Source organism: Cydia fagiglandana, chromosome Z, assembly GCF_963556715.1.
Source record: "Cydia fagiglandana chromosome Z, ilCydFagi1.1, whole genome shotgun sequence".
Taxonomy (NCBI): Eukaryota; Metazoa; Arthropoda; class Insecta; order Lepidoptera; family Tortricidae; genus Cydia; species Cydia fagiglandana.
The window spans coordinates 22,950,497-22,974,152 of NC_085959.1; the positions used below are offsets into that span (position 1 = coordinate 22,950,497).

The following is a 23,656-nucleotide window of genomic DNA, read 5'->3' on the forward strand; positions in this document are numbered from 1 at the left end:
TCCTTCACGTAGTTGCGATGTATAATCTTACTTAAAATTAGAAAAAAGAACATTTGCGGTCATGTAACTACATATACTTATCATGTTTATGAGTTACTAAGGTTATTTAATAAGGTATGGCTTACTTACTTCACTGGTCCAGTGATCTAAAAATATATTAGCCTCTGACACTAAAGAATAGGGCTATAACCGCGAAAATCGAAGTTCGCAAATTGCGGGGATTTTTCTCTGTCACTCTAATTACGCCTTCATTGGAGTAAAAGAGAAAGATCCCCGCAATTTGCGAATTTCGGTTTTCGCGGTAGCCGCTCTGAACACTTATTTAAGTGGCTCCAAAATAAACATTAGGGTGGTCCTTATATCGTTGAAGTTATATTTTTCTACGGGGCACCCGCTTACTTAATGTGAAATCTAGCACTAAAAAACCAATCTAATTCATCACCCCACAAAGAACAATAAAAAAATACCAAAGAATAATTTTGTAATGTCTAAAATTTAAAAAAAGCGCGGTAACTACCCTTAAAATGTATCAACCCTAATTATACTATTACCCCTAATATTATTTTATTAAAGATGTTCCTATGTATTGTATCATTTATAAATAAATTTTCTGGAAAAATAAATTACCTTTATCAGGTACAGATAGACTTTACATTAAGCAAGCGCTTCGTAGAAAAATATAACTTCGACCAATAAGGAGTGGTCCTTATTGGTCCCTATTAAACATATACGAGGCGTAGGAGTAGTGTTGCCCGATCGAAAGGCGCTATTATCGAGAAAAACTATAAATTTTTCGGGATTTTGGGACTGAAGTCGGGAAAAAAGAACATTCAAATTAAAGTAATTGTATTAAAAACAACGATATTTTACATTATTGGCACTACGCTCGACACGGGTCGCTCGCTCGCTCGACGACAGTTCAGAACTTGAAATTGCATTGTTTTATAACGTGAAGTTGTTTTTCGGGACAATTTACACTTTGTCGGGAATCGGGAACATATGCTAAAAATCGGAGAATCCCTCCAAATCCCGATCATCTGGCAACCCTACGTAGGAGTCATCAAACTCTTTGTGACTCGAGTTTATAATAAATTCATGTGTCAACATAGTGAATTAACAAGGAGTTAACAGGACCAATGAAAAAACGGAATACAAAAAATGTTACCTTTTATTTTTACAAAAAGTCACAAGCTCATATTAGCGATTGGTTTGGAAGTGTGTCTATTAGGTTGTTTCATGCAACTGATAAAAAAAACATTAGTTGCAACTGTTGCAGGTAATCTACATCATAAAGAAAAAGCTATTTAAACTCTGGTATATACAGGGTGATTCATGAGACGTGAGCAGGACTAATCCTGCACACTCAGTAACTGATAATTGACCGATCACCGTCGTATTTAGGTGAAACAACCACAATTTTTCCTATTTTTTAACTTTTTGGTGAGGGCAAATTTAATTCTCTACAATCATGGTTACCCTACAAGACCCAATTAATAACCATAAAACCTCTTTAACCGTAATGACAGCATTTGATGATTACGAAGAAATAAACTGTCAAACTTGAGTGAGATACGAGTTTTCAAAAGTAACCATACCGTGATGACAGTGATGACAATCAATTTGCCACAGAATATCAGTAGTTTAGTATTCTAATTTTAGGGTGACCATGCATGTCGTAAATAAATTTATCAATTTTTTTTTCAACACGAGTAGAAAATTAACGTTAATCTCACTAATACTGATACGAAACAGTTGCTTATAATTTACAAAAGGCGCAACGTCTTAGTCCTGCTCACGTCTCCTGAATCACCCTGTATACTTAATCAATATATTGTTAAAATATCTACATTTATAATTTAATTATGGACTGTTAATGAAATCATAATTAACATATTTCACAAATTGACAACATTTCAGTTCACTAACAACTACGAGCCCCGATGCAAATGATTTCGTCTAGTTCCGCGCAACAATTTTCTTTATTTTAATAAATTTTACACATGAACATATAATGACCCAGTAATGGGAACCATAATAGCAATGTTTAATGTAGTTTATTTTGATCGCATAATAAAATTGCATGAGACTTTTATTGCTGAAAAAAAGGAATTTTCAAAAACGTTGTTCAAATCATATTGTCCTCTCCTACAGCACTGCTGCATGCATGGGCTCGAAACAAAATTGTCAGTACATTGGCAGAGCCCTATTGCTTTCCCTGGTAATAGCCTTTTTCACATATGTTGTAATCCTACCCGTCTAAAAAAAAATAAAAAATCATTATTTTTTTTCTTTCAGTACAAACGGTATTTCTTGTATTTGGATTTAGTTATTGCAGAGTATTACCATATAAAATTAAATTACATTAGTATAAGCATTAAATATTAGTATTTTTTAAACAAAAACATTATTTTTGAACAAACGCGAGAACCTCAAAAAATGGGGTCACCTGACGAAAACATATGCATCGGGGCTCGTAATAGGAAAGCAACGAAATTTGCAACGAGTGGCGATTTTTATCTTGATTTCCTATTTTTAGTTAACAAACGGATCGGGTAATAAAACTTGATAAAATCAATAACTATCAAAAGAAGCCAGAAAATATGTTGTAAATGTGAATACGAGTACGGTGGGTGGAAGAAATCCTAAATGGCAAATATAATGACAGTGTAAACCTTGGATACTTATTACCATTTATTGATACCACTAGGAATTCATTGACTCAATTTAATCCCAGTACCCATATAATATAATATCGTCTCTCATTGAATTATTCTGTAGGTACCGCAGTTATTTGAATTAGTCTAGGTCTCAATAAATTTTCATGAAGTAGGAATGTACTTACACCGGTAGTAATCAAAATATAGGTACGTAGTTAAATTTTATTAAACCATCACTACCGTCATAATACTCATAGCGTGTGCGGTTCCCTGTTTACACGTTTTCGCAATTTATGTAAAATGTCAGTTTATAAATATTTCCTAGGTAGTACCTGTAAAACGTATGTAGGTACTTATTTTATATAAGTATAGGTTGTGAACTAGTTATATTGAAATGTTGTCAATTAATTATTGATTAATTATTGGCCCACCAAGTCGTTGATTGTTAATTCGTCAGTGAAAACAGACATTAGAAAGAGAAGACTAATTAATTATTGACGTTAACAGGTAGGTACAAACAACATCATCTTGCATGTATCAAAGACCTTTTGCCTAATTAGGAACTTATAGATAGTGTCATTCACGAAGATGACCCGTATTGTCATGTAATTAAAGGTTAAATTTGACAAATCTGCGCGTCATCGTGGATGACACGAACTATTACAGTGTGTAAAATTAACGAAAAACATTTATTTAAACCGTCAATGTGTAGGTCACACTGAGCAACTTTTACTATGGCGCTAACCCCAAAATCGCCAAAAAAGGACTCTCCCATAGGAAACTAACGCCAGACCAGCAAAAAATATGAAACTACCAAATTTTTCTCGCGATTCCGGGGTTGGTGCCATAGTAAAAGTTGCTCAGTGTGAATGTTTTTCGTTAATTTACATATTGTATGGTTCAACAACTTCGCCACCTAGTGATTACATGCGTGCTGTCAAAAATAAGCTTTTCTTTTTGGGAAGATGAAACCGTTCTTATCTAGTTAGTAGGAAAAATTTGATATAAACATAAATAGGTACTAAATAGGTACTTCCGTCCACATCCACAGAAAAGTAGCACACCATTAACTATCCAAAACACATGCATACTAGTAGGAACAATAACAAGAACAAATAAAAAATAATTAATAATTATGCACGTGTGCAACCGACACAGTTAAGATAAAATGCTTTATTATTATTACTGTTTCTGCATCTAAGATCTGGTAAATATAAGAGCTTGTTAACCAACGCAAGCCGAAAAGTCATGGTTTGCAATTCGCAACGCGTATAAGTAGTGCTGTCGAACGGACGGTCCCTTATTATGGTATGCGGAGATTGTGCCGAAGTCTCCCAGTGCGATGGTTCAATGTCACCATCGCACTAGGAGACTTCGGCACAAGATCGACCAAAGTGGAGGCATACAGTGAGTACCTATATACAAAAGTAAAATTTTAGTTCAAGTTAAAGACCCCACCATCTCAACTAGAATTTTGTCGAAGGGGTGCTGATATGCAGTAAGTGTGGCCGTACATTCACTCCAAAAATGGCTACGTCAGCCACCTGAGAGGTCACGATTGTCGCTCTCATTAGCTAGTACAAACCCATCAGTTGCCGTGGCCATAACCGGTAGGATGTTGATATAATATATTATAATATCTATTCTAGTGCCCCCAAAGACTGGTTACGAATAGCGCACAATAAACTTTATTCCAGAGGTTGTCAGCATCCCGTGTTTCGAGGCCTGGCTCATTCGATTGGGACGATGTGACTCCAAGTTGGTGCATGGCTGCGTGCATGGCCATATTATGGAAACTATTCATCATGAGGTTACGCCAAAAATAAGATCGATCACAAGTTCAGTACCTATACGATTTCTTCTTAGTAAAATAAAGAGATATCGCACACTTATTTATTTTCGGTAAGTCAGAACATTGATATTGTTCAAGTGTTGTGTGGGAATACCTCTACCGTCTTCCCACACAACCGTCAAGAAACTCTCATTTACCAGTACCTAGATAGCCCAGGCCTAGCTCAGGAGTTGGCGCGACGGTATCGGTATCTCGCCCGCGAGATAGACTACCAGTCTTTTTCTAATTGCTTTTAATTAAAGAAGGCGGGTAGTCTATCTCGAGGACTACTCGTAGATACTGACGCGCCACTCCTGAGCTAGCCCGGCAGACGATGCCTTAGAAAAACTTAAAACTCACAAGATAACTAGTAGCTGACGCCATACAGTCAAAGTATCTTATGTTAATAACTTATTCGATTGTATGGCGACGGCTAAGTTCTTGTGAGTCTTAAAACAATATTATAACGTATCGTAAAATATCTTTAAACAATCTATTTTAACATTGTTTTTATAAATAATATTAAGGTATATACATATAAAAATACTTAATAAGTAAATAAAAATACTTACTAAGTATGTCTTTTTTCTTTCTTTGGTTCCTAAGCTTTGTATCATTGGAAAAGATTTAGAAGTAGGTAGGTACAATAATCATTGCCAGCATTATAGACATCAGTAATCTGGTGAATCACAGTAATTATTGCTATCCTTATATAATAATTATAATGTTTATATCTTAATCCTACGGTATCTACAACAAAAGCTAGCTGTCAGCAGTGTCACTATTTGCACGTGTGTTCTGGCAAATGCAAGCATAGGCACTTTCTAGTTTGCCAGTGCGAGCGGGGTCTAGAATGATTCCACAATGGCGAGCAGCGCCGTGGCGGTGCCGACAACCAGGCCGATGATGCCGAAGATGAACAGCAGCCAATCTTTGAGGCGACGAAGGCGTCCGCCGCCCGTCGCGGCCGCGTCCGCCCACGACAAGCACATTTCCATCAGCGCCGGGAAGCAGATGCCCAGCGCCGACAAACACAGCGCACCGAACAGCGAGATGAACAACCCCAGTCGGGGGATTGACACCGCGAACACGACTGTACAAACAACATGGGTAATGTTGGCATCATTAGGGCCGTTGATACAGTAAAGGCAGCAGCAGAAGTTGCTAAGCGAGCGAGGCGTTCGAAATGATCTTGATGCGACTTTATTGTAAGAGAATAACCTCTGCGAATGGGGGTGGATCAGCTGAATATTATTAATATTTCGGTTACTGATTCTTCTGCATGGTTTACTTTTTATTAATATAACTTTAGTCCTAAGAAAATATTATATCTACTCGTATTTCGCAGAAATTTCTTAAATTATAAGTACCTAGGTATCTGGCAATGACACCATCGACTTTTATATTAATTTAGATTTTGTTTTTGTGCGATAGTTGAAACATTTTACTGCAAAACGAAAGGAAAACTACTAATTCCTTCCGAACTGCATTTACTTACACGTGAGAAGGCACAGTGCGATCCGGAGGGCGTATTCCGACGCGACAAGTTTGGGCTGCGACGCGTGGGACTGTAGAAGCCGCGGGCGCAGGTAGCCGCTCCACACCACGTCCACCGGCACGTAACACTGCAGCCCGTAGCTTATGAAAATGGCCACCGAGAACATCGCTTTCACGCTCGTCGCAACCCTGTAAATATAGTTTCCGTTAATCTATGGTCGTTCGCCAGATTACCAATTAAGGTGTAGTTCTTTTTTGGAAGTAGATGTACCTAGGTACTTGGTCTCACTCAGATTAAGAATCCTTAACAATAATTCAGTCGGTACACAATCCATAAATTATTTACAATTTGACATGATTTTATTTAGGAAAAGCTGTATAGTCAACAATGTAGGTACCTATAGTAAATGTCCTTTTTAAATTTAGTAGTTAGACTGTTGTCTCTGTCAAGAGTGTTAAACAAAATACTAATGATTCACCATGTGCAGAGAGCAGATAAGTAGTCGACAATGGTATCTCAAGTTACCTGCCTTTACCTAAAGTTATATGCAACATTAAATGTAAATAAAAATGCAGGTGTATCTATATTTACATGTGCAGGTGCACAACATATTTATGAGTAGGTATTTCCGACTGTTTATTAAAACAATTCTCGATTTCTGTATAAATACACAATTATTGTTTCTTTTTAGATTACGACATATACAATATGTGTTGCTTCTTTTATGCAGATATTTCCACATTAAGTATTTCAGTAAGCTTTGGTTATGTAGCTTTCACCGGCGAACACAACGAGGTAACGTATAACTACAACAACATCGACTATAATTAACTTACCGATTTTCCATTGTGTTAGCTAATGTACCAATGGTGACTGCTTTAAAGAAAATAGAAGTTTGTGAGGTAAGTCTTAATGAATACTTAGATATACATTGCACAGATACGATCTGACCACCTATCCAATTTAAATCGTCAATTTTAAATTGTCACAGATAATTCGATAACCAGTGTACGTAAAAAAAGCCGTACATATGAAAACCAATTGCATACAGTGCATATTATACAGATGATCTTGCAGCCATGACCATTATGTAAGTACGCGAGTTCGGCTTTAGGTACCTAAATAATAGCGGAGTCAGTTATGAAGTTGACCCAAAAAATTTTTATTAAGCTATGAGCTTCATCACATATGATCTTTGAGTAATTCTAAGCATTTCAAGCCTGGGAGGCAATAAGGGGAGGGGGGGTACAAAGATGGCCGCCACCCGTCATCATTCAAAAAAATCTGTTCTGGTCCTGGTGGCTACTAGGGCAAGTTTGGTATCATTTTCGTATAAACCGGAGACGTAGAATTCATTGCTGATATTTGTTTTTTTCAGCTTCATAGTAATTTTACAAGAAAAACGTAAAAAGATGAAAATTTAGGATGGAGGTTATTGCTTTGAGAGCTAATAACTTTTGTATAGTGGCCAAAAATATCATATAAAAAATACTATAATAAAGCGTAATTCATGCAGATTCTAAACATATACACGTTGAGTAATATCCTACTGCAACAAGATGGTGAAAAAATTATTAAATGACCGCAGCGCGGGTAGTTGGACTTTCGTTTATCTTGCGGACCGTCGTTTATCTTACAAAATGATCGAGTACGAGTATCTACGTAGGTATGCTTACTTTGCTAGATTTTATGATGACGAATAAAATACTTTCAACCAGACATAATTCATCATACAGACATAATTTTATGCACTTTAATTTTAATGCACTTGCAACGATTTGAGTGGGGCCTAGTGTTATTTGACCGGTGTTTTCTGTAAGGTGGAGGTAAGTACGTACTTCCCCAGTTGGGCTCTGCTCGGATAGATCTGGAATGACGTCCGCTGTGCTGTGCCCTACCACACAAAGCGAGATGACATTCACAGTGCCCATACCTCTCTTTTGAACGTAGTTTAAGGATATACCCGGGTCCAAAATTGGGTCCGAGAAATAACTATTATGAATGAAATTATTCTAATAAAATAGCGCTCTTATTTTTGCTGATAATACTAAAACACTATTTATGAGAGAAATTGTACTACTTAGGAAGAGGCAAAATATTTATTTTCACGATAATTTTCATGCTATAACTCACTTTAAGTAATTTTATAGGTACTTACTTGTTATTTTTAATAAATAACTTCAACCTGCACATAACATTCATTTGGATTTGATTTGGTTTGATTTTGTTTGATATTTTACATTTAATATTTGCTTCAGGTTGGTGTGATGAAAATTCTGTGTTTCACTCGGCGGCAAATTTTGTTTAACCCTCGTTCTTTGAAACCATTACATCGCTCAAGATTCCATTTTTCGAACGCTCGTGGTTCAATTTTGAAATCTTTCGTTTGATCGGGTATCAATATTAGCACGAGCGGTTAAACAACAACTTTGCCCCCTTGTAAAACAAATAACTATTATGCTGAGAGCTTACATTTAGAAATCATAACAGCTATGTATATTTGTCATACTAATATAGGTTATGCAAGTATGACTTGGTGACAAACCACGGCGATATTTCTAGCTCACCGCTGGGCGAGTAACTATAAATATCGCCGTGTCTCTTTTATTTACACGGGAGTGCTTATCTTTTGTTCGTGTTTATAGCCGATAGCTCATAGCTTACTAGCTCGCGGTGGGACCAGTGCCTATCGAACCTAACTTAACCCAACCTGAAATTGCGGTTGTACATGATCTTATTTGTTAAGCGAGCCGCCCTCCTCTTTAGACATGGGGATACCTGTGTGTATTTTTTTAACCTATACCAGAATTATGTCTGTGTACTGGAAACTGCGGACATTAAATATACAGAAAGCATTTTATTCGTCATCATAAAATCTAGCAAAGTAAGCATAGTTACCTACGTAGATACTCGTACTCGACCATTTCGTAAGATAAACGACGGTCCGCAAGATAAACGAAAGTCCAACTACCCGCGCTGCGGTCATTTAATAATTTTTTCACCATCTTTTTGCAGTAGGATATTACTAAACATGTATATGTTTAGAAGCTGCATGAATTGCGCTTTATTATAGTATTTTTTGTATGATACTTTTGGCCACTATACAAAAGTTATTAGCTCTCAAAGCAAAAACCTCCATCCCAAATTTTTATCTTTTTACGTTTTTCTTCCAAAATTACTATGAAACTGAAAAAAACAAATATCAGCAATGAATTCCACGTCTTCGGTTTATACGAAAATGATACCAAACTTGACCTAGTAGCCACCAAGACCAGAACAGATTTTTTTGAATGATGACGGGTGGCGGCCATCTTTGTACTCCGCCCTCCTCAACTAGACGCACGCTTCTTCTCGCCTCCGAGGCTAGAAATGCTTAGAATTACTCAGACATCATATGGGATGAAGCTCATAGCTTAATAAAAAATTTTTGGGTCATATATGGCAGCGATCCGTAACTGACTCCAGTATAACGGAATTTGGAAGCGTGGCATAGGTAATAAATGTTCGTTTTGGGGTACCTAATTCTAACAGAGAATGATCTACTACTTAGTTAGTTGCCGTAAAAATTACGTAAGCTTATTAAGGTGCAATTGTTAATGTTATAATTTAAGAATCACAAATATCTACCCAAACTATATTGTGGTGTGTATTTGTGGTATAGACCTACAACAAAACTTGGCAAGCGTTGCGGACGTGTTGCAAAAGTGTAATGGTTATACCTACAATACATGTTGAAAGATATTTTTCAGTTTCAGAATTACTTTTGTCTCGCAGTTTCCTGAATGCACCTTATTCTTTATCAGACCTCAGACCTTTATAATATAATACAATGCCACGCTTTCACTATTTATCTACCTATATAAATTTTCTTTACATAGGTATATGATAGTAGACGAAGAACCAAAGCGTACGCAAGCTAAACCTCGTTTGAGTATGTCGTTGGACGCACTCGCGGCTCGCCGGGTAGCATTAAAACGCCAGCCGGGCGTGATTGGCACGACAGTATCTCGCCGCAAAATAGACTACCCGTCATTTAATTTTTCTAACTGTATTAATGAAAGAGGGATGGGTAGTCTATCTCACAGCGAGATACTGTCGCGCTAATTATGTGTTTAGCCTACAGCGCAGATATACCTAGTAACGTTTCTATACATTGGCAAGAAACGATAAATTATACCTACATATTTAATACATCTGCGTACTATAAATAAAAACTCATAATAGTAACTAATAGCTAGTATTAGGTACTGAAAAACTCACCATGAGTTCTGAGGAAGATCAAGCGTGACGGAGTCGCTGCACTTCTCAACGCAGAACACGTAGCCGATGGCGCCGACGGCGATGTAAAGCAGCACGATAAACGTCATGCCCACGTTGAGCACGCCGAACGGCTTCCCGAAAGACTTGGGCGTTTTCATGTTGTTCTCCAATGCGATCACCTGCCGACCACAAACACTCAGTTTATTGTCTATCCAATCCTGCATACTAAACTTTGGCTAGTAGTTGGCTAAGCCCTCCCTATATTGCCGTGTGGTGCAATCTTGTGCGACAAGTTCGGTGAGAAGGACTTTTCATTTCAATTCCGCCCATTAGGAGTATAAGGATTTTCATATTCCACTTAGTTGGAACTACGTGGAGTTTTAGAGTTTCTCGTGGCTCGATAATCGAACTAAGTGGATTATAAACATTGTTATACTTCTAATAGCCCTAATAATGTTTATAGCCCGCGAGGTCGAACAGGATCGAGGAATTAAAATTCCTTGACATCCGCATCCGACGTGCCGGATCAAACTGTTGAACTACGCGGTCGGAGGGGATAAAACGTACTGTTGGATCCAGATCAATTTATATAAAACTGCTTATAATAAACCAAGGCATAAATATATCAGTAAACGAGTACAGTAGGTACAGGAAGGTAATTATTGTAAACTTGATAACAAGAATATTTTTTTGCAGTGCGTGTTTGTTATAGCGAACGACTTATTCGGATGTACGCAAACAAAAAAATAAAGAGCAAAGTGAATATCTATTATCTTGTAACTACATATGTATAAATCTCGTAAATTATTCGCCCTGGATTCGCACGGGTTACACAAAACCTCAATAAATCATAAACTCAAACCTTCTTCAATAATGCTTTTATTGATAGTCTGTGCGGAAAGAGAAGAGTCGTGAAATATAAGGGAACCAATACATTCTACGACTCTGCACAGACTACATAGGTGCAACCGCATGAAAATCCGTTCAGTAGGTCGTTTTTAAGTTTATTGCGAACATACATAGGTCCCTACATACATAGCATAGGTAGATACAAACAGACGGACGAGGACGAGAGTAAAAAAAAGGATTACATTTTTTACTCTACTCACATCTTCAATTATATAAATCAAGACATGTTGGGATATGGTTATACATCTGTAGGTCCTACCTTCCTCACAGTGGAGAGTCATGTGCAGTAGGTAATTGTTACGCATTAGCTATTAATAAAAGCTGCTGGGCAATTAAAGCAATAGGTATGTAGAGTCCATCGCAAAGCTATAGTGATCTGTTAATTAAGTACCTACTAATACTTACAACCCCCACAGCAGTAAGCGCAAACAGAATAGTCCCGAAAAACAAAGGGTATGTCTTAAAGGAGCCCCAGAGGTCCAAAGGCGTTTGTGATTTCTTCTCAGTCCCCAGTAAAAAGTACAGCACAATACCGAGGCCGACGAAAGTGATTAGATTTGCTAGGGTTGAGAATGGCGCCAGGATCTTCAAATTGGGGATACAGTTGAATGCGATCAACGGTCCCAGGATAATAACCATGTGGAGTTTCACGTCCATCACATAGTAATCATCGACCATCTGAAATCAATAGAAACGTCATTGGTCATGTGTATGCCGACAGTTGAACTGTTGATGAATATGGACGCATTAATGATGCAAAGGGCACGTCCTGACCTAAGCGGCGGCGAGAAGGCGGCCACTTAAAGTGCCTGCAATGCGATGACCTCGCTTTAAATGGCCGCTTATGAAGCATATTTGTTCCCTCCGGAGTTATATTAGGCACGAACAGGAAATACATCTTACGGATTCAATTTATATCTGACACATATTGGAATCGTTCGAAGTTCAACGAATAAAATAGCTTTCTAATAAAAACTCGCCCAATTTACTCGCCAATTACTGTATATTCTAATATCTAACGCTCAACAATGTAGGCTGTTGTTATATAACACTGTGCTGCACTTTTCAAAGTTAGTGATCACAAATTCTAGTATCAGTTAGTAAACTTTGATTAAATACTTAAGATTGAGAAATAAGTCATTAGTCAATTTAGATGTCTATATCCTGTCCTTTTTAGGGTTCCCGACCCGAATCTCTCTTGCTCATTATCTAAATTTTACACATATTTAATAATACCTAAAATACCTTTATTATGTCAATTGGTTGCCAATGTGGTGTTATAAAGTCATAGGTAGGCGTCGAGATAATTGGCTACAAATATCAGTGGCAAGTAAACATAACTTGTAAATACCGCTTTAATATTTTCCGCAATGAAGACAATATAGACGCAGCAGATTCCAAGCTGGTAGACAACGAGGAATATGTCGACAGCGAGCGCCGAGGGGCGGGCCAGCACGCGCAGCATGGGCGGCCCGCGCGACAGCGCCGCCGCCATAGACTCCGGGTACGTCAGCAGCGGCACCCGCAGGCGCTTGCACAGCTCGTACTGGGAGCGCACCTGCACACATACACAAAACTAGCTAGTATGGACATCGGTTTTTACTACTCCTACGATTTTCCGTTAGTCGTCGTTTAAATCATTGTGGTTTGTGCTCACTGTATGCCCTCCGGTCTAATTATTCCGTAATATTTTAACGATATTAAAATTAGTTTTCTCTTAAACATTTATATCTAACCACGCTAATTTTCGAGCACTAGGACATTTACCTTACCTACATACTAGAAACTATTATTAAGTGCAGACAGAAACTCGGATATGGCGTTGATATTCGTATTCGCACTACCAGAATAAGAAGAGCTTTTGTATTCTTGATAATACTCGTATTCAGGTATTCGATTTTTTATAACTATCCACTAATTTAGGTTAGACGTTATAAAATTTTTAAAGTTTTCATAAAGCTAGCGCTCAACAAGTTAGGGACATTATAATTGTTACGCGTGGTCTCTTTTCGGTGCGAACCACTAGTGAAACCCGAAAACATTTAACGCTCAGTACCGAATCAACAGATAGGGTACTGGTACAAACCAGAACATGTAAACAGTAGGTGCAGAGCGCGCCGACGATGACGGTGGATATGATGCCGGTGATGAGACCGGAGCGCGCGAACGCCTGCGGCATGGCGAGGATGCCCGTGCCCAAGCTGCACTTCAGCAGGTGCACGAGCGTCTCGAAGTCACTGCAATGTAAAGCTTACTTACTTAAAAATATTATGTGCGGTACCGATTTCTAAAATATGAAAACGAATCGAATTCTGATTTACATGAGGGGTACAGACTTAAGATTTTTTTTTGAATCTACCTATTAAAAAAATTGGTCAAGTGCGAATCGGACTCGCGTTCTAAGGGAACGCTTGGTACAGGAATTCCGTACATTACCCAATTTTTAATAATGTATTTTTTTTATGTGAAACGCGCGTGAAATGCCTTTAAAAAACCCGTAGGGGTCGGATCAAAAACTAAGTGATTCCTGTTGTTAATAGGTAAAGAACTATATTGCATATATTTTCAAAATTTTAGACTCGGTAGTTTCGGAGATAAAGGGGGGGGGGGGGGGTTCTTAAATAACTTCTAAACTATTTATTTTAAAATTACAAAAAATATATTTGAGATTCTCAAAATGAGCTCTTTCATTTGATATGAAACACAATTTAGTTTGAAAATTCATTAATTTTGTCATTTACGCCCCCAAGTTTTTCATTTGTTTACGTTAGATCCAAACTTACTTGGTGGGCCTGTTCACTTGTCGGTGCTCGTGCGGATCATAGTCGTCGTCGTCAGCAAAACTGGCGGGGACGCCATCTCTGGAAATAGGGACGCAAATTGTACGTTCAGTAGGTATGATTGTTTCTTGCAGAAAACTCTGCAGCGGATTTGATAGCCCACGCAGTGCAAATGTTATTTTAAACGTCAAACTTCTATGAAATTATGACACCGTATAAATAACACTTGCACTGCGTGGGCTATCAAATCTGCTGTAGACTTTTTTTGGTCCGACTCTACCTACCTAGTACTTAGTCCTAGTACCTACATCCCAGCGATTAGAATTTCTTAGCCAAGAAGTATGACGATAGGACGTACAAAACGGTTATAATATGTATTTTTTCTACTCCCGTACTTTTATTTGTCATTTAAAGGGTCGTGCACACACCTTTAAAACCCTACCTTTGCTTATATACTGGGTCAAGCAAATCTTGGCAGTAGCAAACGGCGGCAAATTTGAAAAATCGCGGGTTAGCAACACTATGTTCGAATAATTCGAAAATCGCGTGTCATCTGTGCTTTATCTGTGGAATGTGGATCGGGAATGACAGCCATCATCTTTGTTTACATTCTGAATCGATTCTATTTCAAGAGATATTTCTGCTGTGTCACCATTAAATACCAATATATTAAATAAGATTGTGCTTAATCAAAGCTAAGATGCCTACAATGCCTACGGTGGCAACTGAGAAATCTAATAAAATATTAAAATCCAGTAGTAGGACATCTACCTGCTGAAGCAATGATTTTATTCATACATTCTTGTTTAACGGCATAGTCCACTTCTAATTTTATTTTGAGACCTTCAAATTAGTTAATCATTATTATCAACATCACACACCGCTTTTAAATTGTTCGTCCATACCTATTAATAACAATTTCAAACATTTTCAATAGAGAATCCGCGAGTGACAATTTGAATTGACGGGCGCGCTCAGCGGAAAAAAAGTTTTGGTTCGATGTACATTGTACATTGCTGCTTTTCTTAGCGCAATACTACTCTTTGAGTGTTGCCCTACTTTAGTTTGCTTTACATTGCTACTGACAAGATTTGCTTGACGCACTTTAGTTGTCAAGACAAGTCTTTAGTCTATTCCCCAAAAAAGAATTTGTGCATACACGCAGTATCTTTTTGACGATTTTACGATACTTCGTGTCATTACCACTTAAAAAATATTGAATGAAACAGTGTTGCCAACCTTATTTTAAATGTCATCTCTGACAAATAAGTGAACCATAGACATTTTTTTTTAATTTTATTCATTCATATATTCTTTTCCCGCCCGTACCCTCCATTTTTGCTCTTTCTTGATTTAAAAATATTTCTTAAATTTAAGTACAATTTTATTTCAAAGTGCTTGGTCATAGAAAAAGTGTTGTATGCAACGTTGATTAACTGAGTCAAAAAATAATCGTGGCGTCTTTATTAACAATTTTCGGCTTCGCCTCAAATTGTTACTCCGCCACTCGCCTTTTTTGACCTCTCTTAAACAACGGTTGCATAAAATACTATTTCAAACTCGGAAGGATAGGATGACACCTGTCAATTCAATATAATTTTGCAGAACTTGGCGTTTTTAGGTTATAAATTATACGGAGATGACAGGTGTTATCCTACCCTTCGAGTTTGAAATATATTATAGTGCGCAGGACACCATCTAGCCAGATATGAATACGAAAGAATTACCGCTGGTAGTAAGATTATATTATTAGATATTCTGTGGACACAAGCATTGTGATCGAAATAGGGCAGGCCTGTCAGATCGTCTTTGCTATTTCTAGAATAGGTACCTAAATGCCGCGTCTATATTTTTACCTGAGCTTGGCCGTTTTAATAGAATTGGATGTTATAATATAAGAGAAAAAAAATATTTTTTAAGAAATGCATCGAACGGCGCGATTCGAGAAATTAATTAGAGATTCACTAGATATGAGACAGTGCAGATATATGACGTTCCACGGCAAAACGTACTTTATGGCGGCTGGCGCTTACGCTATTATTAACGCCGCTCCAATATTCAGCCGGGGCAATGGTACCTTCTGCCGTGGAACGTCACCTATCTTTACTATTTCATATCTAGTGCATCTCTAATTCATTTCCCGAATCGCGCCGGAAGGCTGTTTCTAATCGACACAGATCCAGATCCAGATCCAGATTAACAGATTAAGGTATGATCAGGGGTGCGAAACTCCTGACTTCGGCCAAACTCGGCTCCGCACGGCTTAGCATTGCTCCGAGAAATTATTAGGGTTGGCACCACTTGACTTCCTTTTGCGTGCACGACCACAGATAAGATAATCACTTGAATATTGACAACCCTAAATAGCCGAAAGGGATAGTGCCATATATTAGAAAGGGACAGCATGTTTCGACCCTGAACCGCTGTTAATAGTACTATTATTTATTCTGTGGTATGATGTTAAAAAAAATTCTATTAATAATTGCAATTAGTGCAGCAGAAAATTGCACGAATTTTCGAGTAGTCGACTATTGTTTGAAAGGTGAAACCCGAAATCTCTGCCACAACAGCTGACGTACCTTCTTGCAGGGCTCGGAACCGGTTTTTTTAAAAAACCCGAAGTAGCCCAATATTTTTAATTATTTTATGCTCTTTACGTAGGACTGTATCATGTATTTAGGTAACAACTTCGTATTATTAGATTGTCCCATTAAAAATGAAATAATAAACCAAAGACCGAAAAAGAACGTAATAATACCGGTATTTTTTGTATGAAGTAAAAACCGGTTCCGAGTCTTGCCTTCTTGACTACATTTTTAAAGCTGTTTGTACCGTTGTTCACCTATATACGTAGTTTATAAAGAAAAAGTAGTAAGTACAGGTTATCACAACAATTATGGTATGGATAAAAATGTTCACACGGGCGCCATACTGTTACAATTTGCCATTATTAAAACAATTTCATTAAAAGCATTTCAGATACGGCTACGCTACCTACTCGTATTTGAAATCTCTGAAATAGGGATTTCTATCAAAGCATGTTGGTTAAAATTCAATTAATAACAAAAGTGGATATAGAATTGTAAAACAATAATTATCAGCTTTGTACAGTACGTACGAGTACAGTACCTACGTACACAACTACACATAGTATCTAGTAGGTGTACCAACCTACGTGGCATGTAGGTATGTACATACATTATTTGATGGCAATATCAGATGATGATGATGAGATACATCTTCCCGTTTCCGATGAGCTTGTCCTAGTTTCCTATAAGTAGGTAAGTAAATAGGTGCATGATAACCCAATGCGAGTATTCTTTAGGAAGAAGAACCTAGGAAGAATTAGGTACCCTGAAATAAACCAGAGCTCGAGTGACTTACTTGGTTGGCTCGGCTATCGGCTGCAAATGTACGGTTTCTGTCTTCTCCTCCATTACGCACGCGGCGCCTGCAACCGATATATCGGAATTACAAATCAATAGGGAGTTGACTGGTCGGATGCGTGCGCTTAACGACAAATATGTCGAGTGAGTGTCGGATCGTGGAGGCGGTAGCAGGGTACTATAATGGGTTCAGGATGTCCCCCATCGAGCACTAGCCGCAGTCAGTTGTGCTACTTGTCGTCATTGGTGTGTACACTATATATAGGCTCATTGATCAGCGTGTCGCGCGAGAAGCGGTTGGAGTAGGCGAGCCTTCTGCTGACGCAATCTCCTTAATTGATCCGTTCTGTGCACTGACTGAAGGTTATGTCACAGGATCGACTGTTTCTTTTAAATATACATAAGTATATGTACTTGATATTTTTTGTATTTTTTGTGAGATACGAATACATGTTGTAGAAGAAGCGCTATATCTATTTGAATACCTTGTATAGTGTTGTAGCCAAATCTCATTACAAATGGGAATACATAAATTATATGATGCTAGGTACTTCTCGAGCGAACATCAGGCGAGAATACACAGACGGTGAGAAAACATCAAAGACCAAGAAAGATATGGGTCTGAATAGTCTAGTCTGTTTCAAATTCTAACAGAACAAAGTATGCACCGCGACAATTCTGTGTATGCAAGAGCGCAACACACCTGAGTGATTTTTCAAGATTTTAACGAAAATAATTTGAGACACAATTGAACAAATATCACACCTCCTCCATACGTCACTCACAATAAGTCAATAAAGATATTAGCGGATATTAACCGGGATAAATGTGACTATGGGATTATTTTGTTACTTCTCGAATACGATTGGTTGGAACGCCTTCTATGTTAGGTTTTATTCTCCAAGTAGCTCAGCACCTTACTCTACTAGAACCGATAGCTTAATGTGATTCACGTAGTTTAGAAAAAACACAAATTGAAGTAATAATCCCTTGGTCCTATTTAATTCTGTCGCCATTGTTTATAATCAATATTTTAGTCCAAAAAGTTTTTCTAGTTCGTTGTGTTTGTTCCTTAGAAGCCTAGTTTAGCACCAGTGAACCGATAAAATATTGTATGGAATCAAATGCATCGATATAACAATGTGGTATGGGTAGCAATGCACGCACGAGAACTTTCCAAAGTTGCGAAACTTTCCACATGAGAAATTCTCGGTAACTTCTGAGAATGTTCTCGAGAACGAGAATTTATTTATTTATCGTAGTTTATACCTTGAATATTCACGACAGTTTAGGTGTAGTCCTTACCCCCAGAAAATTCCGACTTTTGGTCGTCCGCTTCCGGTCAGAAAAATGTATGACGGCCCGACCACACGGTCAGACTTAGGTGGGGGGTGCTCGACCAAATGTCATAGAGGGACCCTGGCAGTTTTTGACGCCGCCATTTGTTTTCAATATGGCCGACTTCTTTTTTTAACTTTTTTAATTTCGTCCTAGCGCGCTGAAATTTTGGTCACGGAATCTCGGGGTCACTTAGATACTTATGAATTTTTTTTTTTGGAAAAATGCGACAATTGCGGGAAAACTGGCCACTTTTATTTTGTATGGCAACTTTTAAACGGTGCGTGACAGGTGGGGGGTGCTCGACCAAATGTGATAGAGGGCCCCGAGACAAAACAATCTGCATTAAAAAAAAACAAAATGGCCGACTTTTTTTTTAATTTTTTTCAAGTTGGTCCGAGCGCGCTGAGATTTGGCATGGCGGGAGATAGAGGCCTCTAGATGCTAATAAAAACAAAAAAAAATTTTGAAAAATATTGTTGAAAGTCGAAATGTTCTCTGATATACAGTGAGAATTTAAGCAACTTATTGGTAAATTTATCACATCAACAAAATAGCTAACTGTAATAGACAATAATATATGCATAATAACATTTAGTTTTAAGTTATGCCTATTTAAACTTTATTTCAAGTATATTATCTTGTTTAAACAATAATTTCCATGTTGCAAGAATGTTCTGAGAACATTCTCGAGAACGTTTCCGCTTTTTGGGAATGTTCTGCAATTTGTACATTGCTAGGTATGGGCCACCGCAAAACATGTGCGTATCCGCGGCGCGTGGTCACGATCACGTGCAATCATATTAATATCGTGTAATAGGTAATATATCGCTATAAGTATGGCTATATAGGCATATTCACAACCATACGAGTGAAATTATGATAAGTACCAATTGTGTGATCGCTACGCACGGCCTAGAATATAACAATGAATTATTATAGTTTGAGACTATGCCTGCTGATTGTATTTTGATACTGTTTTCGAGTCCGCGACCTCCTGATTGTAATTCGTATGTTAGATTCAAACGTATTAATGATGTCTACACGGTGAGTAATCAATAATCATCCATGTTTATCGATTACGTAATAAAAACATTTTTTATTTACACTGGCACCATAACAAACGAAGGTGACCTGGGGAGCATTTTTTACCTATAAGTTAATTTAAGATCTGTTCAATTTTAGTTTTTTTATTTTTAATGTTGTTTTTGTTATCATGTTGTTTATTTACACTTAATAATGTATAACTCATTTTTTTTACCGAGCAGCAATGAACTGCAAACATTACTAGACGTAACATGACGTGACGTTACGAAATACGAGTCTTTTTATAGTAACAAGCTTTGACAGTAGCTTGTGTGTTGCTTTACATTGCGTGCTAATTATTTTGTATGGTTAATATTTTCATTGTATTTCTAACGAAAATTTGTCTCAATATACTTCTTAGGTCCTTTTTTATTAGGATTCTTAATTTATTAAGCGGCGTATAGAGTTATGCCAAGATAAGTCTTCAACGATTATGATTGCACATGCAGTGTAAGTGTTATTAAAAAAACAAACATCTATAAAAGTGTGCTTTCAAAATGGTTGCAGACTTTGATTGGTCTAACTCTACCGCTTGTCCAATTTTAGGATTGCCGACCATTTCACTGCAGAGAAAAAATTACATTTAATCTCGTTCTCAGAAAGCCTACCGCGAACTACGTTCCCTCCATGTCACACTTACGTACGAATTTACAAGTGCGACAGAGAGGCAACAAACACGGTTCTCGGTAGGCCCTCAGTTCGCAAATGGTGTTCGCTATTCGGCTTGCTACGATCAAATGATATATTGTAATATGTACCTAATGCAAGTGCGCGACAATTAAAGTTAATGAAGCGCATGCAGGGCAGGGGCAGGTCTAATCAACGTATTGATAGGACGTTTCGCGGCAATGATCAACAGAGCGGTATCTATTTTATGTTCATTTTGACGTTACCTATGTTCAATAATATTGCATATCTATACATTGTATAAAACAAATTATATCTGTTATATCACAGAGCGAAAACGTGGTTAGAAATGAAAAGTTTACCAAAATAACTCTCTTCACAAACAAATTAGCTGGCACCAAATAAATAAATAAAGTTAGTTTATCATTGGGCTAACGAACTTACTGTTGTAACTAGCTGCTTGTATCACGACTTTCGTTTTTAAAGTCACTATATTGTAAGCATGAGCAAAATGTGTCACTAAACTATTTAAAATGAGTCCATTCCTTACTTGCGTAACAATGTTGGTGTGTCAGTGTCAGCTATTTGCGAATGGCGACGTGACTGCGGAATCGGTCGGCCGGTTACTGGGAACGGCCACCGCTCTCATTTCTAGAAACGGGTAACCGACACAGGTGTCTGGTGCCTGTGATTGTTCCCTGCCCAGTTAACATCCTCGGCAAATGAATGAGTGACACTTTCTACCATTTAGTTTAGGTATACTTTCATAAAATAGTGATATTGATGATGCCTGCTAAAACGGAGCAGGTACACATATGTTATACATGTGTATCTAGTAGGTACTTCTGAGTTATTTTAGTTGTTTCAATATAACTGCCAGTCATTCTTGCCAAGTTTCTGAATTCTTATTCCTATTCTAAACGATGCCTCAAAGTACCTACTTACTTCACTGATTTACAGTAGCTAGTTATACAGTAGGTACCTACCTAGTTATAAGTAGAATTTAATTATACATTACCATTTTTTTAATCAAAACGCGCTTCCTGAAGTTACGAAAAAGTGACACTAAGATTACCAAATAAAGAACTGACTTCATAAATAATCTAACTATCCCATCATTTTAAGGTATTAATTGACCGAAGCATTAGCGAAGGTCTCCGTTTTAAAGGATGTTCTCCTCCACAGTCCACAGGTCACATTTCTCAACCAATTCTCGTGAAATTTTGTGAATAGGTTCAGTAGTTAAATATATCTTTTCTGTCGTTTCGTTTTTAGGAAAAAAATCAAAAAGGCGAAAATTGTTTCAATTCAGAGGGCTTAGCACCGAAATCGTCAGCATAACTTTATAACTATTGTGAATTCTCTTGATTTCTAGGATCCCATCATCACATCCTGACCCAATGACCAACTGCGAAGAAAACATTACAAATAGGTACATCTTTGAAAAAACTAAAGGAAAAAATAGGCTAATAAGAATTTCAACTTTGAAAAATCAGGGAACCTAAGACACGTAGGTATATAAAAATATTGTTCGAGGGAAATTTAAATCTAATATGTACCTACCTGTCTGCTACTTCATAGTCCTAAGTAAATGGACGAATATACTTTTTCCTGACTTACCAATCTTATGAGTCACTATAAAATTTTTATTATATACCTACAAGTATACTGTCGGAATAAAATGAGATTATGTTGTAGAATTTTCACTTAATTTTTTTGTACAATATATCAGTTTTTAAAGATATAGGTATTTACTGACTGCTACTGTTAGATTTTTTTGCGATGTTGATAGACCACTCAGTGTAAGTGTTATTTACTTATACGTCATAATTTCATAGAAGTTTAACGTTTAAAATAACACGTGCACTTCGTGGGCTGTCGTATCCGATGCAGACTTTTCTTGGTCTGACTTCTAGCTTTATTGATCAGAAATCTTAATCATGTATTGTATAATAATGACAATTGACAATAACTTGGTGCCACCGAGGCGAACTCGATGATGGGGCCAGATGGAAAGGTAGTGGAACTTTTCACTTTTCGGTGGCTGCTAATAGACCCTTGATAGACGCCTTAAGATTCAGCTCCTATAATTCATTTTGACTAGTTAAATTCTTTTGGCATTGCGTACAGTAGTAAATATAAAAAAAAATGATTTTATAGAAACTAGGTAGGTAATTACTTACAGGTTTATAATCGACCTGACAGACTATATATTAAATTTCAGTTGCAGCGCGAGAAAAGTATACAGCAAAAGTTGCCAAAAATAAGAAATAAGCAGTTTTGACTTATTTAAAATATGAGTGGTGGTAATTGCTATAACTTTTCCAAATTTTAGGTATCTACGTCAAACGGTCTCTGAAAAAAAACGCATTTAACTGCTTTGCAAGACCGAAGTGATCCCATAAGTGTTCCGTGAACAAAGTTTTGTACGGAACACTAAAAAGGAACTGAACAGGCTGAAGTCATCTTACGTTTCTTACAATAATAAAAAAAACATTACGTACAAACAGTTTACAATACGTCAAAAGGTCCTTTAATTCTAAATCCTATGTCTAGTCATAGAATTATTGAGCGCCCGTGATGGGGCTAGTGTGTTATTGGATGGTTTGGCGCTAGGAGCGCTGTCCACGGCGCCTGCGCGGGGCCTTCCCGCCGCCGGCTCCGGCACCCACCCTCACCCCTCCATTATGGTGACCGGGTTATGTCTAAATACATCGACTCCATACAAACATATCAGCAAAACTATTCTTTTACATTAATAATAGTAAATATTAAATCAAAAATTACATTTTATACACGTATTTTCACACACCCAAGGGAATCTACTTTATTTTTGTTTACGATATCAGTCTAACTGTTATTTTGGGTTGTATAACTGTAAACAAGTCAATCATAAGTTTTACTATCTAAGTATATTATTTTTGTTTAAACGTAAGTAAATTTATAAAAATATGAATAGTAATGGTAATTACTCACCAGATTCATGGATATAAATATTTACAACACGATTTGTTTTAATGACTTAGGGACTTACACAAACTCAATTATGTAACTTTTACTTTCATGTAGGCAATTTGTCTGATGGTTTTGCTCCAAATGAGTAGCAAACTTATAACACTCGTATTTACATGAACACTCATCGGGGTGGATAATTTGTTACGTACACCTACCTCGACCGTCGAGCGGCGAGAGACTCGGCTCGGCGCGGCGGGCTACGAGCGTTACAGCGAGCGGCGCGGCGGCGCGGCGACAGCGCGCCGGCGGCGTTGCGCCGGGCGTACAGC

At 37.5% G+C, this 23,656-nt stretch overlaps 1 protein-coding gene across 4 annotated transcripts; it reads right to left on the reverse strand.

Moving 5' to 3' along the window:
• Nucleotides 1-1,150: 1,150 nt before the first annotated feature.
• On the reverse strand, nucleotides 1,151-23,627 carry LOC134679006 (proton-coupled amino acid transporter-like protein CG1139). 4 transcript variants are annotated; one of them, XM_063537793.1, is made up of 9 exons: nucleotides 23,543-23,627; nucleotides 17,320-17,386; nucleotides 13,939-14,016; nucleotides 13,242-13,392; nucleotides 12,507-12,713; nucleotides 11,561-11,833; nucleotides 10,247-10,425; nucleotides 5,987-6,174; nucleotides 1,151-5,581 (listed from the first exon to the last, which is right to left on the reverse strand). In XM_063537793.1, exons 2-9 carry the CDS (start codon nucleotides 17,370-17,372, stop codon nucleotides 5,337-5,339), a joined length of 1,374 nt encoding a protein of 457 aa, XP_063393863.1. In that variant the 5' UTR covers nucleotides 17,373-17,386; nucleotides 23,543-23,627; the 3' UTR covers nucleotides 1,151-5,336. The 4 variants fall into 4 exon arrangements, with proteins under 4 accessions (XP_063393863.1, XP_063393862.1, XP_063393861.1 ...); XM_063537792.1 differs by having other exon boundaries at nucleotides 23,432-23,552; XM_063537791.1 differs by lacking the exon at nucleotides 23,543-23,627 and adding an exon at nucleotides 20,923-21,077.
• Nucleotides 23,628-23,656: the final 29 nt, after the last annotated feature.